Genomic DNA, 16,293 nt, shown 5'->3' on the forward strand with positions numbered 1-16,293 from the left:
CCCAGGCAAGGCCTCCAGAGGGCAGGTAAGTAACGTCAGCGGCAGAGAGGACTGCATCAGAGGCTCTGTTGCTGTAGGGATGCCTGTATGGGAAATCAGGAGGTAGGGGGAGCAAGCACACTGCGTGTGGACTGAGCCATCTCTCCTGCACGGTCGGTATGTCTTTATAGCACATTCGTCACCTGTTAGGTTCATATCGCCCTTTTTATTGCACCGGAGTGCCAATTCCGCGAAGACAGAGGCTGTACCACTGCATCTCTCCACCAGTCTGCAGCACACAGTAGCTGTTTAGTAAATGCCTGTCATGTCCGTATTTTATTTGCCTTCGTGACTGAGTAATCCTTTCACTGGTTAGGAGGCAGATACTGTGTGTGTCTTCTCTTCATCATCAAACTGACTTTCATTTTAGTTTCTCTACTTGGACCTTTGCATGAGTATGCTTGTTTGTCTGTTTGTTTTTGTTTTTTCAAGACAAGATTTCTTACAAGGGACCTTGGCTGTCCCGGAACCAGGCTGGCCTTGAACTCAGAGGTAGGCCTACCTCTGCTTCCCTAGTGCTGGGATTAAAGGCGTGAGCCGCCATCTTCCAGCTTGGATAAGTTTGTATTTTAAGACTATCACATCATTAGTTTTGAAGACTTAGTAGTTGCTTAAACCCTATGAGTAGTCTCTTAGTTGCAGTTAGCCCACACCAGCATTTGACACAATTCAGCATGAGTTTATTACTGCCTGGAGGGCATGTGCCTCTGGGCATTCTTAGTGAAGAGAATGACAATTACCGAATGCCTATCTTCAGAACACTTTTCCTCAAGATTTCTAATACCAGCCTCACTTTCAAGAAGGCTGGGACTGTGAGCTTAGAACTTGTGTAATTGTGACTGTGGTCTGTGGAGTTAAGCGGTCCATTTTAGCCAGTTGCTTCCTCCATGGTGTCTTTGACAGCTGCATAGCCCTTCCACAGCTCAAGGTTCCATGTAATTGAAATAGCGGCATCGCTGTTGTCTGTCTCATTATTGTGAGGACCAAATTACTGATGATTAGGTACTTTAGTGGCCTGGTACTTGGTAAGTACTCAGCTGGTCTACAACAGCTCTGCTTTATTGATATTAATTATTAATGTTACTTTCACTATTAAAAGGCAAACATACTTTTCAATTAATGGAAGGAATACTGATCATTGTTGTTGTTATACGTGATGAGGACAATAGGACTGTCCTACTGGACAAGTCTGTCCTGCTGGCAGGTGCGCCCCACCCCGTGCAGAGCCTCAGTGTGATGATATTGCTCGCAAGGAGATCAGTGGCTGGGGTGGGAGTGGGGGGCTTGCAAGATAGAAATTGGTTTTTGTAAGTGCAAAAAGAAATGCAGAACTGTTAATCTTATAAACACAATTTCTTGCAATCTGAATGGGTACAGCATAGGTATGAAATCCCTATAGATTGAAATCCCAGATATCTGTGGGAGAAAGTCGAGAGCAGGCGATGGTTAAAGACCCTTGGACCAGTGTCAGTAATGACTTGTTTCTAATACAGAGACCATTGTTGGAGCTTGCAGCAGGATGTTAACCTTCCGTCCAGTCTTCCTTCTCTATAGTCCCCATGACTCCATCTGCAGATAATACTGTAATCGAATTGTGTTGTTGGCAGTGGAAGTGCAGCCATGTGTTGCCTAATTACATCCCCGTGGATGGAGGGGCACCGACGTGGATGCTGAGCTTACATAGGCCTTTGCTGTGTGGACACACAGGGTCAGTGCTCCTCTGTCAAGCCCCTCCTGGCATAGGACCAGAGCCTCATGGTCAGGACACAGAGGGCCACTTATCCCTCTCTGCTTTGGCAGAAGGTCACTCAGGCAGTTATCTCTAAGCTGTACTTACTGATAGAGGGGGCCACGACTGTTTTGGGACAGCTAAGGAAGTGGTTACCCATCTTCTGGGCCTCCCGCCAGCCCTGATTAGTGTCTGGCTATGAGTGAAGGGAGAAACAAAGATTTCATGGGAGTGGGAAAGTTCTGGTCAAGACTGACATGGTTCCTTTGGCCCTTGAATATCAGCCATGGGGTTCGTGGCTGAGGATATGGCTGTCGTCCCAGTACTTGTTAGTTGGTCTTAGCCGTTCCTCTGAGGAACATCAGCGAAGCCAGTCAGCAGTAACAGAACACCCCTTCTGCTGCCTGATTCCCGTTCAGAGTTTAGGTTGAGAGCCCTGTAACAGCTCTTCCGTTCAGAAGAAATTTGCAAGCTGGGTATATGCATCACATGTCTAACCTTAGCATGCAAGAGGCTGAGGCAAGAGGATTGTAATGACTTTGAGGCCAGACATAGGAGGATATTGTCTCTAAGTAAAATAAATACATACATATATGCATACATACTCCAAAATTTTAAAAATCATTTGTGTGTGTGTTCATGCACTCAGGTACAAGTGCACGTACATGTACAAGTGTATATACACATGTGTCCCTGTAAGTGTAGGTCAGAAGTTAATCTTGGGTCCTTTTCAGCATGTATATATATGGATATGTGCAGAGTCACATTTATATAGAGAACAGAATAGACATCAGTGTCCTCTATTGCTCTTGAACTTAATTTTTGAGACAGGGTCTCTCACTAACTCTGGCTCCCCAATTGACTGCAGTAGCAGGGACAAGCCTCTTGGTCCTTTTGGTCTCCTCCAAATCCTGGGAAGGCAGGTGTGACCACCATGTCTGGTTTTTTCTGGTGCTGGGGATCTAAACTCTGGTCCCCATCCTTGCATGGCCAGCTCTTCAGCAATTGAGCCATGTCCTTAGGCCACCTTGTTTTATGGGATGAAGTCCTTTCCTGAGGCTTTGAATGTGCTGATTTGGCTACGCTGGCTGGCCAGGCAGCCCCAGGGCGCCTCCTGTCTCTGACTTCCTGTGCTGTAAACACTGGCGCCTGATCCCAAATGTAGCTTGTGCGTGTGTGCTGAGGCTGGGACTCAGGTCCTCAGGCTTGTGTAGGAAGCACTTCACTCACTGAGCCGTCTCCCCAGGCCCTGGGTTTATTCTTTTTTTTTTTTTCCCCCTGAGACAGGGTCACTCTCTGTAGCCATGCTGTTGGACTCACTGTTGGCTCTGTTTCTTAACAATTAAACTTTATTATACAACCCAACTAGCTTACACAAGAGGGAAAAAAAGTTAAAGGGAAACAAGAGTGAACCTTTCAGTATCCGGTCCACGGGATGGGTCCCTAGGTGTCTCTGGTCCGTGCGCTGGTCCCGCCTGTGCGCTGACCCTTTTTCTGATGCACTTGTGCTCAGCCTGCTGCTCCTCTCTCCTCTCCGCCTGCCTGTCTGTCACGTGCAAGGGGCGGTCTCCCTCTCCCATTGAGGGCCGATTAGAAACACAATAGTCCAGGTGGAGTCCCCTTGTCTGCTTCCTGAATTCTAGGCCCAGGATGGCTCCACCCAGTCTATCTCAAGGTTAATCTCAGGGAGTATCCGTGGTGTGTCCAAGGGCAAAGCCCACCAACACTGCTTTTACAAAGCTTACTGTCCTTCCCACAGACTCACTCTGTAGGCTAAGCTGGCTTCGAACTCACAGTGATCCACCTCTGCCTCCCGAGTGCTGGGATTAAAGGTGAGCACCACCATGCCCGGCCTCCTGTGTTTATTCTTAATACTACCTGTGCCGCCTTTGTATTAGGGTCAGGCTCACTAGAGATAGTCTTTTTGTTACTATTTAGATTAGCTACTTTTGGGTTTATCAATCAGTTGCCATGAATGTGTGTGCTTAGTTGTATATGTTATTCTGTGAATAGTTACATACGTACATACTGAGATCTCTACACTGCACACCTATCTATTTTGATCTGTATTCAATTTTTTTGATATCTGTTTATTTTCCTACTTTTATAGATGTATTATTTCTTCAGAATTTCACGTTAAAAAAGAAACATCATATATTTAAAATTGATTTTTACCTTGCGTTGGTTGCACTTACTCGTGGGGTGATGGATCGCCTAGATAAACCATCACTACCGTTCACTAATATTCCATGTGCACACGTGGGCGTGCACGTTTTTCTGCTTGTTACGTGCAGCGACCCCTATTTTTAGTTACACCAACTTATGAGCATAGTTAATTTGCATTTTCTCTGTCCCTGGTGATTATTTTTGTCAGGTGGATTTCAGAAATCCTCAAGGACTCATAGAAGATGGTGGACTTTTACTCATTTGTTTGTGTGTGGTGCTAGGGATTGAAGCCAGGGCCTCCTGCGTGCTGGGCAGGCACTCTACAACTGGAGTACTGCCTTAGCCCTTAGGTGCTGGGCTTTGGCCCCTCAAATTATGGGTATTTTACATAAATCCTGACTTGTTTGTGTGTTCTTATTCCAATTCCAAACCCAAGTGTTAAAACTATGGTTTTAAGATTGATTGGCTGAGATTATTTACTTCTGTGTCCTGGCTTTATACAGAGACCTTCCATTCATCCTCACCTTTGCTCAGGCCTAAAGGTAGCTCCCCTTCCCTCAAGTGGCCCCGTTGAAGCTCAGACCTTAGGGGGGTAAAGTGATGGCTCAGCAGGTGAGAGTGCACTGCTCTCACAGTGGACTTGACTTCAGTTCCCAGAACCAGGGTAAACTAGCAGCTTCCTAGGGATCTACTGCCCTCTTCTGGCCTCTGCAGGCACTGCACTCACATGCACAAACTCACAGTTGTACCTACATACATATAATTAAAGTTACAAATAAAAGTTGTAAAACCAAAAAGCTCAGACTATAGCTCATGGAGGATTTGGCAGTGACTTATAGGCCAAACACTGCTCAGTTGCTTTTACCACAGAGGTTCTGAGCTCCAAAGCTCCCCTTCAGGTCCATGGCTGTGGAAGTGTTGTGTATGTGTGCATGCACTTTTGTACTTATAGGTATCTTAGAAGTTTTTCCTCTATATAATTTGGTGAGTTTTCCGGCAAAATGATTATCAGAGTTCTGTGGCATTCCAAAATGCGCGGCCTGTTTCTCCTTCTATAGACCAAGGAATGGCTGATCACAACTCTAAGCACCGCCTGGGTTACCTCAGTTACGCCCATAGAGGCCTTGATCCGTGTGAGGTGACAGACACATTGACAGGCACCAGGAACTAGACACGGGGTCAGGTGGGGTGAGTACTCCATACAAACGGAGATGAAGACATTTGCTCTGCTGTGTAACTGACCTGAGACGTTGGCTTAGCCTGAAGCTATGATTAGGATCATAAACAGTGTCCGCCATGCATTCCAGCCCAAACACACAGCAAAGTGAACTTGGCCTCTGGCTGCAGACTTCACTCCATAGAAGGTAGGCTCCTAGCAAGTAAGCTGATATTAACCACTACTAACAAAAATTTGTGTTTCTCCTTTTGTCTTATCCTCAACAATGATTTGATCATTAAATTGAGCAAATTAAATAAAATTGCTATATCTAGAGTACGCTTGGAGTTTACTTTTTATTTTTTATTTATATTAATTAAAAAAATTTTATTATTAACTTATTCTTGTTACATCTCAGTGGTTATCCCATCCCTTGTATCCTCCCATTCTTCCCTCCTTCCTATTTTCCCCTTATTCCCCTCCCCTATGATTGTTCCTGAGGGGGATTACTTCCCCCTGTATATGCTCATAAGGTATCAAGTCTCTTCTCGGTAACCTGCTGTCCTTCCTCTGAGTGCCATCAGGTCTCCCCCTCCAGGGGACGTGGTTAAATGTGAGGCACCAGAGTATGTGAGAAAGTCATATCCCACTCTCCACTTAAGTGTGGAGACTGTTCTGACCATTTGCTAGATCTGGGTAGGGGTTTAAAGTTTACCGCCTGTATTGTCTTTGGCTGGTGCCTTAGTTTGAGCGGGACCCCTGTGCCCAAATCTGTCTATCATAATGTTCTACTTGTAGGTTTCTAGGATCCTCTGGATCCTTCTACTTTGCTATTCTCCCATGCTTCTCTCATCTAGAGTCCCAATAGGATGTCCTCCCCTCTGTCCCAGTTTCCTGGTAAGTGAAGGCTTTCATGGGACATGCCCCTTGGGCTAGTATACAGATATAAGTGAGTATATACCATTTGAGTCTTTCTGCTTCTGGGTTAACTCACTCATTATGATGGAGTTTACTTTTTAAAATGAACATTTCCAGGTATCCTGTGTAGGCGTCAGAAACCAGCATTGGTTGAGGGACCTTCTAACGCAATCATCTCCGCTTTGGCTTTATCTTAGAATACCTGGAAACCCTTTCCTTGCCTTAGATCACATCTGAGACCAATTAAAAACATTTGATTCTCTGCAGTGGGGCCTATGCTTCTGTAGTTGACACCACCTCCCCCCCACCCCCCTGTGACCTTGCATGCTTTCCAACAGAGCATGTGACTCAGCAGTAGATTTCAGAGATTGCTTGAAAATATACCAGATCTAAACTTGACAATTACTGTATGAAATAAAGCTCATCAGGGCTCAAGGAGAACATGAGTTTGTATTCACTCACCCTTTAATATTTAAAGAAGGGCCAGAGGCGTGATGAAATGGCTCCGAGAGTAAGTGCATGCTGGGTAAACCTGAAGACTTGAGTGCAGATCTCCAGCACCCATGTGGAAGCCAGGCCTGGTGCGTGCACATGAAACTGCAGTGCTGGGGAGGGTGGGAGCCTGGGTAGGGGGAACAATCAGATGCCAGAACTCATTGGCTGGGCAGTCAAGCTAAAGCCATGAGCTCAAAGAAGTGACATGAACAGACTTGCATACATTTATAGTACACAAATACCACACACACACACACACACACACACACACACACACACACACTCCTGAAATCTCTTGTGCTGGCATTGTATAATATCCAGTAAATATTTATAAAACATGTTTAAACTTGGAGTACCTGTGCAAACTAAGTGCCAAGTTGCAATCTCTCACTTCCGAAAGTCATGGCCAACATTTTAAAAATTCTTCTATGTAGATGTTTAAACATTCATATGCTTTAATCATACTTTCTTTTTAAAAGTCTTTTTTGGTTATTTATCTTATATGTTACGGGTGTTTTGCCTGCACGTATGTTTGTGTACCACCTGCATGCTGTGCCCATGGAGGGCAGAATAGGAAATCACATCCCCTGGGGCTGGAGTCGGATAATTGTGAGGGGTCATGTGAGTGTTGGGAATTGAACCAGGTCCACTGGGAGGTCAGCCAGTGCCATCTCCTTGCTCCCTTAATTATGTAGTTTACAAATTAGTACAGGACCTCATGCTTCAGTTTACTTGGACTGTTATTTCACACACATATACACACACACATACACACACATATATATATACACATACACACACATATATACACACATACACACACATATATGTACAAACATATGAATTATAGCTTTGAATATTCTAGAAGGAATTTAAATACTCACCTAATTGGTGGGTTTTACCCTACTTTTTTCAGAATTAGTACACCACTGAGATGATTATTGTGTGTTAATCTTTGACTCACATTTGCTTTCATTTTCTTAGGTTAGATTTGTAAAATTGGAATTGCTAATTAAGGAAGTATGAATAGTTTTACACTATCTTCCCAAATTGGGCCAATTTTTGTGTCTCTTAACAGGCCTTGAGTGTTCTCACTGTATGTATGTCAACATTGATCATTGCATTTTCAACTTTGATAATTTTATTCATGAAAAACTGAACATTTAAAATGTTCCATGAACTACCCAGAAAACATTTTATCTCTATATTTTAATTTTCTATTCGTGTTATTGTAGATGCCCCAGAGTAAGTTATGTTAAACCCTATGCCTGTTTTGTGTGTAAGAAGTGATTCATAAGGTGTCTCCTTAGGAAGGATCTATTAATGTTTTATTATAAGTGTTATAAGTAGTGCTTTCAGGCATGCTTTTTTTATGTAGCAGAAATTAACTATATATAGTAGGTGTGCAGTGTTATGTTATATTTTGCTCTGTTACTTTTGTGCTTATCAAATGTTAATCCAATTTTCATCTACTTTATACTCTTATACTTTAGTATTTATACACAATCCTCATGCCTAAAAATTTTATATTTGTGTCTGATATACCCAAGGCCACACAATCACAAAAAGTTGAATTTTAAAAACCCTGTTTTTTCACTCTCTTTCAGCCCAACTCACTGTATGCTTCACCTGTATGAAACTCTTTGTAATGAGAGTGTTGGCCTGAAAGATGGCTCAGTGAGCTAAAACACTTGCTATGCAAGCCCAATGTTCTGAGCTCAATTCCTGGGACCCACAGTAGAAAGAAAAAAACTGCCTCCCCAAAATTGTCCTGTTTGCTGCACTTTTACCGTGGCATGTGTGTATACACACAGAAAGACACACACAGACACACACACACACACACAGACACACACACACCCCTTACATTAAAAACAGAACAAATATGCATTCAGAACGCAGAGGAGTGATGCTGAGCAGTTGTGTGGAGGTTGGAGGGCTTGCTGAGTTTCTGTCATTTTCTTCCTCGAGGTTTGGCTTGTGCAGTTCCCACTCAGCTCTAAATTGGCGCTGAGTGCACACACACACACACACACACACACCAGAGCATGGTTACTTTGCGGTGTCCTAGCTCCCCGGAGCCTGACTTGTTTGTGGACTATGACCCATGATCCCCTCTGCCATACATTTTTCAGAAGGCAAAAACTGGCAATCAAATCTTGTGGTAATTGTTTCCGTCTGTGTGGAGTTTTCCTTCCCAAACTGCCTGCAAGGGTGATGCTGGGTTCTAAAAGTATAAAGGGACCAGAAATTAGATGCCAGACCCATGGGCAGAGTGGCCCACCAGCTCCCATTCTCTAGAACAGTCCTAACTTTAAGCATCGGACCCTATTGGGCTTTACAATCCAAGTGCCCTAAAAAAAAAAAAAAAAAAAAAAAAAAAAAAGTGATCCTTTAAACTACATTTTTATAAAATATTTCTTATTGCTGAGAGCATGTGCTGCACTCTGTGAGGTCAGTTTGGGCTTTTCTGTAGTTGAATGATAGGGTTTAGAAGGACAAAAAACAGTCCTATTTTAGACATACTAAATTAGAAGGAACTAACTCCACATCCCAGAGCTCTGAGGAAATCTTGGCAGTCATTTCTCTCTCTTTAGCTGTCCACTTGAGTGTGTGTGCAGTCATTTGAACTAATTGTGTGTCAGCATGCACTGGATGCTGGGGACTCAGCTATGCTTGGCGTAGACTCGGCTCAGAGGGTCCGTGCAGTCCACCGTGGGTAGATGGGCTGTGGATATGCATAGAACTAATATAGTTTTAATAAAGCAGTCTCCCAGCTGGAGCATCCAGAACAAGTCTACTTCACTATAATCCATCACCAGAATGAGTGTAGTCATCCTTGTCCGTTAGTACAATGAGCTAACTCAAGTCAGCCCTTGCCATTTGTTCCTTTATCAATCCGTGATTGTGGTAGTGTTCCGTAGGGGGACCAAGGATGGCTTCATTGCAAGTCTGTAACAGCAGTGAGATGGTCCATGGCAGTTGGGGCTGTCTTTCCTGTAGGGTAGCTGGCCTTTTTATAAGGTATTGGCACTGGACATGAAGAGCAGGGGGTATCAGTCCTCTCAAGCCCCGGACTGTGGTTGGCACAGTCATTTCTGTGGTATTCCAGTGGTAGCAGCAACTAGGCCAGCCCAGGGAGAGGAATGGAATGCCCATAAGCAGATGGGAGGAGTTTGGAGCGGCCATCTGTGCAGTCTTACACTGACTTAAGAGAAAACAAATACAGTTGTAAAAGGTGAAGAATTGGGTCTCACTGGTGGTAGTTGGTGGTGAGGGCTGGCTGTGTTTTATCAGTTGTCTTCATGCCTAGCTTTGTATATCAGACTCCATGGGCTATACCCAGCTCTGGTGGGCCACTCTTCCTGCCGTTGCAGCTCAGTATAACGATGCTGCCACATTTCCATGGGAGGCAGGAGCGAGCCTCCAGCCCTTCCCCTGTGCTTCTTCTCATTGTCGTTGTCTTGAGAAGGTCACTGACTCTGACGTCCACCCTTCTCACCAAGGTCTCTGCCTCTCTTGTTCCAGGCACTAAAGCAGGTGCAGAGATTGGTGATGGTACCTGTGAGCCTGGGCTGTCTCCTCCACCCTCCTGCATGAGCTCTGTCCCCGTGCTCCATCTCATCGAGGACCTGAGACTGTCCCTGGAGATGCTGGCACTTCCTGAGGACAGAGAAGCCCTCCTGAGCCAGATCCCTGGCCCAACCGCTGCTTACATAAAGGAATGGTTTGAGGACAGCTTGGTGAGTTGGTTTATGGCCTGATAAGGGAATTGTGGGACACATAATTATGGAGCAATGGGGTGTTACCAGTGGCCGGAGCTGAAGACATCTCTCTGCATCTCCCAGCCCTGCCCCACTTCTATATAGCTTTGGGTGTCCTCCACCCAGGTGGTCCTCAGCAGGAATAAAAATCCTAGTCAAGCTATGTAAGCCATTCTGTACGGCTTCTTGAGGTCTACAGTCACTCTCTTCTGAAGGGAGGAAATCCAGGGTCAGACAAACACTCTTAAATGTGTGATTTGCTAGAGTCCCTTAGTGGCATTGTAACCCATAACCTAAACCTTGCTTGCTTCATTCATTTCTTTGTTTCTGCATATGATCCTTGCCCTAGAACTACCTTTTGCTCCAAAGTGCAATAGAGATTTTTTTTTTTTTGACTTCTGCTTTCTCCTGTACAGGCCTGGGGACTTGCTGGTCTGTAGAGGGAGGGACTGAGTGATCACTCTGCAGACTTGCTATGGCTTTAGCTTCCGTGTTTTCCGATAGACATGGGCAGGTCAGTCTGGAAGAACTCATATTATCTGGAGTGGGGAAGGTGAGGAGCTGGCTCATTGAGGTCAACTGGGATGTGGCCATTGGAGGGCTAGAGGAAGGGTGTTGGGAAGCCAGGGAAGGAATGAGGGAGTGAAGGAGGGTGCACTAGCTTGGCCACCTAAGCTCAATTTGAGGATGAAGGCTGGGGTACAGGTTTCTAATGCTACAGCCCTGCAGACCTGCTCAGAATTAGAAAGCTTGTACCGAGGTGGGAGGCAGGAGCAGGAACATCAAACTTGAAGGGAGAGGCTGATCTTGGAAGTTGAGACATCCTTATCCATAAATCATGTCATTTATGATTAAACAGCCTCCATCCCAGATGTCCCAGTCTCCTTTCAGTTCTAGAGGGATCTGTCAGCACATCTCGTCCCATGCCTTCCTCAACACTGACCAGTTCCTCATTATCTTCATTACATGTGTTATTTAATATTCTCATTATATAGGCTGCCTGCCTGGTGCTTGTGCCATGCACCTGTACCAGGGCAGTAGGCAGTATAATGGTCTCTCAAAGATGCCTTGTGGCAATGGCCAGGCCTGTGAATATGTTGATGACCTTAAACATGAAGGGGAGGAAAGAAGACAGAATACAGTTTCAAACGAACTGCTCTTAAAATGGGGCACATAGCTTGGACTGCCGAGATAGCCCTATCTAATCACAAGAGTCCTAATAAACACATCTTCTGTTCTCTGACTTCCTACATGACTCTCCAAGGTCTTACTTTTGCTGGCTCCCTTTCAGTTCTGTCCAGAACCTTTCAGTCACAATCATTGACACTTATTTCTGAACGGAAGTCCTGTCTGCCTGTAGCTCATCAGTTTCTTGTCTTTCTTCTTCATTGTACAGTTTATAGTAAACATATGTCCCTTGGTCATCTTATATGGATGTACCTCCATTTATGTGACAGTCTTTCTAATACTGACATTTAGATTATTTTAAGCATTGCTGCAATGACTATCCTTTTTTGCTTCTAGAATTTTCTAGAAGTATTATTGCAGAGATCAATAAAGTCACCATTTAAAATCTAGAATGTTCAGTTAAACTTGAATTTTAGATAAGCAATGAATAACAGTGATTAGGTATTCTCTGAGCAGTTGGCTAAGCCTGCCAACTGTAATCCAAAAATGTTAATATCTTTAAGCCTTTGACACAGTTTTCCAAATCTCTTTTCAGAAGAATTTCATTGTTTTTATTTCCAGTGGCCAAGTTTGAAGCAAAGTCTGCTCCCATGTTGTCCAGAGGTCAGAAATAATCACCAAGATCAAAAAATGGCCTTAGAAGTTTCATAAGAGAAAAGGTTTACTGCTGTTTTTGTACATTTTTTCCTCCAGTGAAAAGACAAATGTTCTTTCATTAACTTATTAGTATTCTCCATAGTTTCTAAGCTTTTAATCTCATACCCTGCATGAAAAATTCCATATATATACATGATCACATACGGATTGCTTTACTGATACAGCTAAATTATCAAAGTAAAATGTTCAAATGGAAGATCTGAAAAGATAAATCCAATAATAGTTCTACATTTTCTTCCCACACAACCTGGATACCCCCTCAACCCCTTGGGCAAGTCTGTTTTGCCCTCTGTTCATATCTGTGCTCATTTTTCTGTTGGTGTTTTGGTATTAGCATATTGAAACGACCCTTTATTTTGTTTGGGTGTATGTTTTCCTAAGTGCTGTGCTTCTCAGGCCATAGGGCTTTAGAAGCTTGTAGCTCTCCAGCGCTCCTAGCTGCCTGGGTCTCTTCTCTTCCTCATAGTTCTACAAGAGCCTCACATCAAACGCCTAGGTACCCACTTCTCCCTCTAGTAGGGTTCATGGTTTCACTTCTCTGTCACAGTTGACACAACTCATCAGTACTTTTAATGTGTAGCAAGAAAAAAGTTGATCCAAGTTTTAAAATATTTTGGAGATGTATATTAAAAATAATTGTTCCAAATGCAGATAACATGCTCATGCTCGGGGAAACACCTTGTGTGCAGGTTTGCATAGTTTTTAGGGGCTGATTATTTACAATGGTTGCAACAATCCACTGCTTAAGACCGACTGACTCCCCTACAGGCTGTTGCGTTCGTAAATCTTTTAGAGTAATGCCTATCAGCCACCTATGAATGGTGTACTTTCCTCGGGTCAGAAGTTCACATAAACATTCCAGGAAACCAGAGCTGCATGTTAAGGGTTGGATCCTGAGCAGAAATGGCCTATCTGCGTTTCAGGTCTGGCTGAGCTAAGGTCAGTTTGCACTCGACTCTGCACAACACATTCCACACCAGGTCTTCTTGGTGCAACCACTAATTCAGAGCCGTGGCCAGGTCACTAGGCGCCTTAGATTGCTCCTTGCGGTGAAAGACTCATCATACAAACTTTGCTCTTTTTGGTTAGGAGCTTGTGAAAAGATGTCGACTTTAGATGAGCCATCAAACTATCTTGAGCTGATTCATTAAATTTTAAAAAGCATTGCTTTAATCACTGAGACTCCACTTGATTTTGTTTTAAGATGCCCTCTTGTTTAGACAGGGTCTATGTAGCCCTGATTTGCCTGGAATGTGCTTTGTAGATCAGGCTGGTCTTGAACGTGTAAAAATCTTTCTGCTTCTGCCTCCTGAAAGCCAGGACTAAAGGCTTGTGCCATCACACCCAGGTTTTTCTTTTTCTTTTTGTTTGTTTTAAAGTCTTTCAGGTGGATTAAGATTGGAGTTGGAATGAGAGAAGCAGTTTGAGGGACAAGGCAGGACAGATCTGTGCCTCCTGCTCAACACAGACTGCACATTGGGGGCGTGTTTGCACTGTTCTCTCTTTAGACGTGTCTCAGAGTTCCTGTTTTGTTGGTCCCAGCTCTGCTGCTTAACCTCATTATCTCTTGGGGTACTTTCTCTAAAAAAAGCAATGTCACAGTAGGGTTTAGATCACTAGGAAAGTGTGGGGAGGCTGCGCATGCCATGTGAAACCACGGGCTCTGGCTCCTCCCATAGATGATTACAATGACTCTGGCTCTGGCTCCTCCCATTTTTCTTTCCCCCAGTCTCCTCAGGCTGGATTTTCCTCAGGTGTATCCTTTAATGGTTGATGAGGCTGAGGAACCAAGGCTGTACAGCTCTGTCCAGAGTGGATCAGTTTCTTTTGATCAGTATATCCATATTTATTTGTTTTTAATTAAGGGGGAGATTTTTTTCCTCTGAAACCCTCCAGCACACTTCCCATTGGTCCAGTGCCCAGGATGCTGCTGGAACATTAGAGGAGGCCGGGAAAGAATAATAGGGCATCAGCCCAGACCAAGTTGGGCCTCCTTCATCAAGACGTCTAAAAGTTTCAGATGTGGAGCACTTTGGATTTCAGATATTGTGAAATTTTATTTTACATCTTTTGATTAGGTATGCTTAGCCAGTAGATTCTGTGTAAGTAATCACCATCATCATCATCATCATCATCCTCTTTTTTTAAAAAGCAAAAGTGAAAACACCTGAAATACTGCCAGTCCTAAGCATTTCAGACAAGAGAAATTCACCCTACATTGACTTCAGTTTGTCATAATAAGTAGTCCAAGGTGAGCTGAGGCCTGGCTTACAGAAGGCAGCTGCTTTCAGAAAGGAGAAGAGGAGAGGGGAAGAGTGGCCCCCAGGACGACATCCCAAAATGTCCAAGCAAATATGTATATGAAAGAGTGAGAAAGGAGGGGATTATTCATCTAGTTAAACAGCAAGTCATTTCTAAGTTTCCTTTTTATATTTTATTTTGGATACAAGCTCTTATGATAGGATCCAACTAGTTTAGGTGACACTGGGTGTTGAACTTGGGACCTCGTACATATTAGCAAACATTTTACCAACTGAGCTACATCCCCAGCACGCTCTCCTCCATTAAAACAACCAAACAAAACCTCAAATCCACAAAGCAGAGAATCTCACTGACCCGCTACATAACTTCATAGCTAAATCCTTTAGGTGCATAAGAGTACGAGGTTGCCAATGAGATAGAAATGTAAAACTTAAAAAAAAAAAAGGTTCTATTTCTTTGCGTATGTTCCTGCTTATGTGTAAAAGTGTGTGCATGCCACAGAGTGTATGCGGACGTCTGGGGACAACCTTGGGTGTTGGTTTCCACCTTCTGCCTTATTTCTAGGACAGGGTCTTTCTTATCTGTTGGTGGCTGGACACCGTAGGCTCTCGGGCCCCTGAGCTAACAGGACATTCTCCTGTTCTCTTGCCTCTCACGTGGCCATTGGCATATGGTGATTACAGATATACCCCACATCTGGATTTTACGTGGGTTCTGGGGACCTGAACTCAGGTGATCAGGCTTGTACACCCAGAAAGTGCTTTCACTCACACTGAGCTGTCTCCTTGGTCCAGATGTAAACTTCCACAGAGCTGAGGATTAGCTGCCCTTGCGTCAGATGACCCTTGCTAAGAAGCACTGAACTCTGGCCAGAGAGGAGGAGGGGCTGTGTCGTGGGATGTGTGGTTTCCTGCTACTGCTGTTCTTCAGGGTTCTGCAGATAACATAGGGTCCCTAGGATGAAGGCTTGCTAGAGATGTAGCGTCAGGTGCGGGGGCAGTGACTGCTGACTGGAATAGGACAAATTGACTAGTACTGGGCCCGCCTTCCCTTTACCTCTTAGATGCTCCTGCTGCCTCATATTGGAAGGCTGGGTGTGTTTGAGCGTAAGGCTTCTTCCTGCTGGGTTTCGGCAGGCCCGAGGCAAGGCTGTAGCAACATGGCCTGCAAGAACCTTGTTGGTCAAATTCTGCCCGGGTTACCTCAAAGAGCAGCAGACCTGCTCAAGATTAATCAGCGCTAAGACCAGAGTCTCTAGAGCTCTGTGGCCTAGACCCCCACCCTGTCCCTCGACAGTATGTGGACTGAGAAGTGGGCTCCAGGCCTGGAAAGGCAAATGCAGGGCTCTCTGATCCAGGATTTCTCTCTGGGGTCTCAGGGAAATAAATTTCTTCAGAGTCTGTCTGGAATTCTGGACATACTCCTGGAAAGCTGATTGACAAGGCCTTTGTACTAAGAATTTCTTGGTGTCCAGGGCATGCTGAGGCTACTGGCCAAGAGGATGCAGCAAGTCTTCCTCCTCCTGTCCTGCAGGCAGCGGAAGTGTTACGATAGGGCTCTTGTCCTTTGTGTCTGGTGGGCGGTGTGAAGCTGGGATTGGTGCTCACAGAGGTGCAGCCAGTACCCCTACCCCCACCCCGGAAGTCTGTGCCATCTGTCCTGTGATGGAAATGGAGCTCATTTCCAGACAGGGCAGCTTCCTTTTCTCTGTCCTGTGCTGAGGTCAAGTTGATGCCCCCTCAGGCGAGTGCGGATAGAAGAGCTCCTGAACTTCAGCAGACAGTCCTCAAGCTAAGAAGAGAGTGATGTTTCTTAGAGGCCTGACAAGAAAGTAAAAAAAAAAACGTTCCACTAGGCCTGCTTCTGCTACTTTTGGCTGTGCCTCAAAAGGGCTTTCATGTGGTTTGCAGGGGGCGTGT

General features: G+C 44.6%; 1 protein-coding gene across 5 annotated transcripts in view; it reads left to right on the plus strand.

Moving 5' to 3' along the window:
• The window catches only part of PPFIBP2 (PPFIA binding protein 2), a 145,931-nt gene that overhangs the window by 44,398 nt on the left and 85,240 nt on the right, over nt 1–16,293 (plus strand). For 4 of the 5 annotated variants that reach the window (XM_084773641.1, XM_084773640.1, XM_084773638.1 and 1 more), the window contains one exon: nt 10,032–10,246. In XM_084773641.1, the coding sequence (XP_084629767.1) occupies nt 10,032–10,246 (215 nt within the window). Of the gene's footprint in view, nt 1–10,031; nt 10,247–10,727; nt 10,821–16,293 lie in introns of those variants that run through there. The other variant, XM_084773642.1, reaches the window with a different exon arrangement.

Source organism: Acomys minous, assembly GCF_964271855.1.
Source record: "Acomys minous genome assembly, chromosome: 2".
Taxonomy (NCBI): domain Eukaryota; kingdom Metazoa; phylum Chordata; class Mammalia; order Rodentia; family Muridae; genus Acomys; species Acomys minous.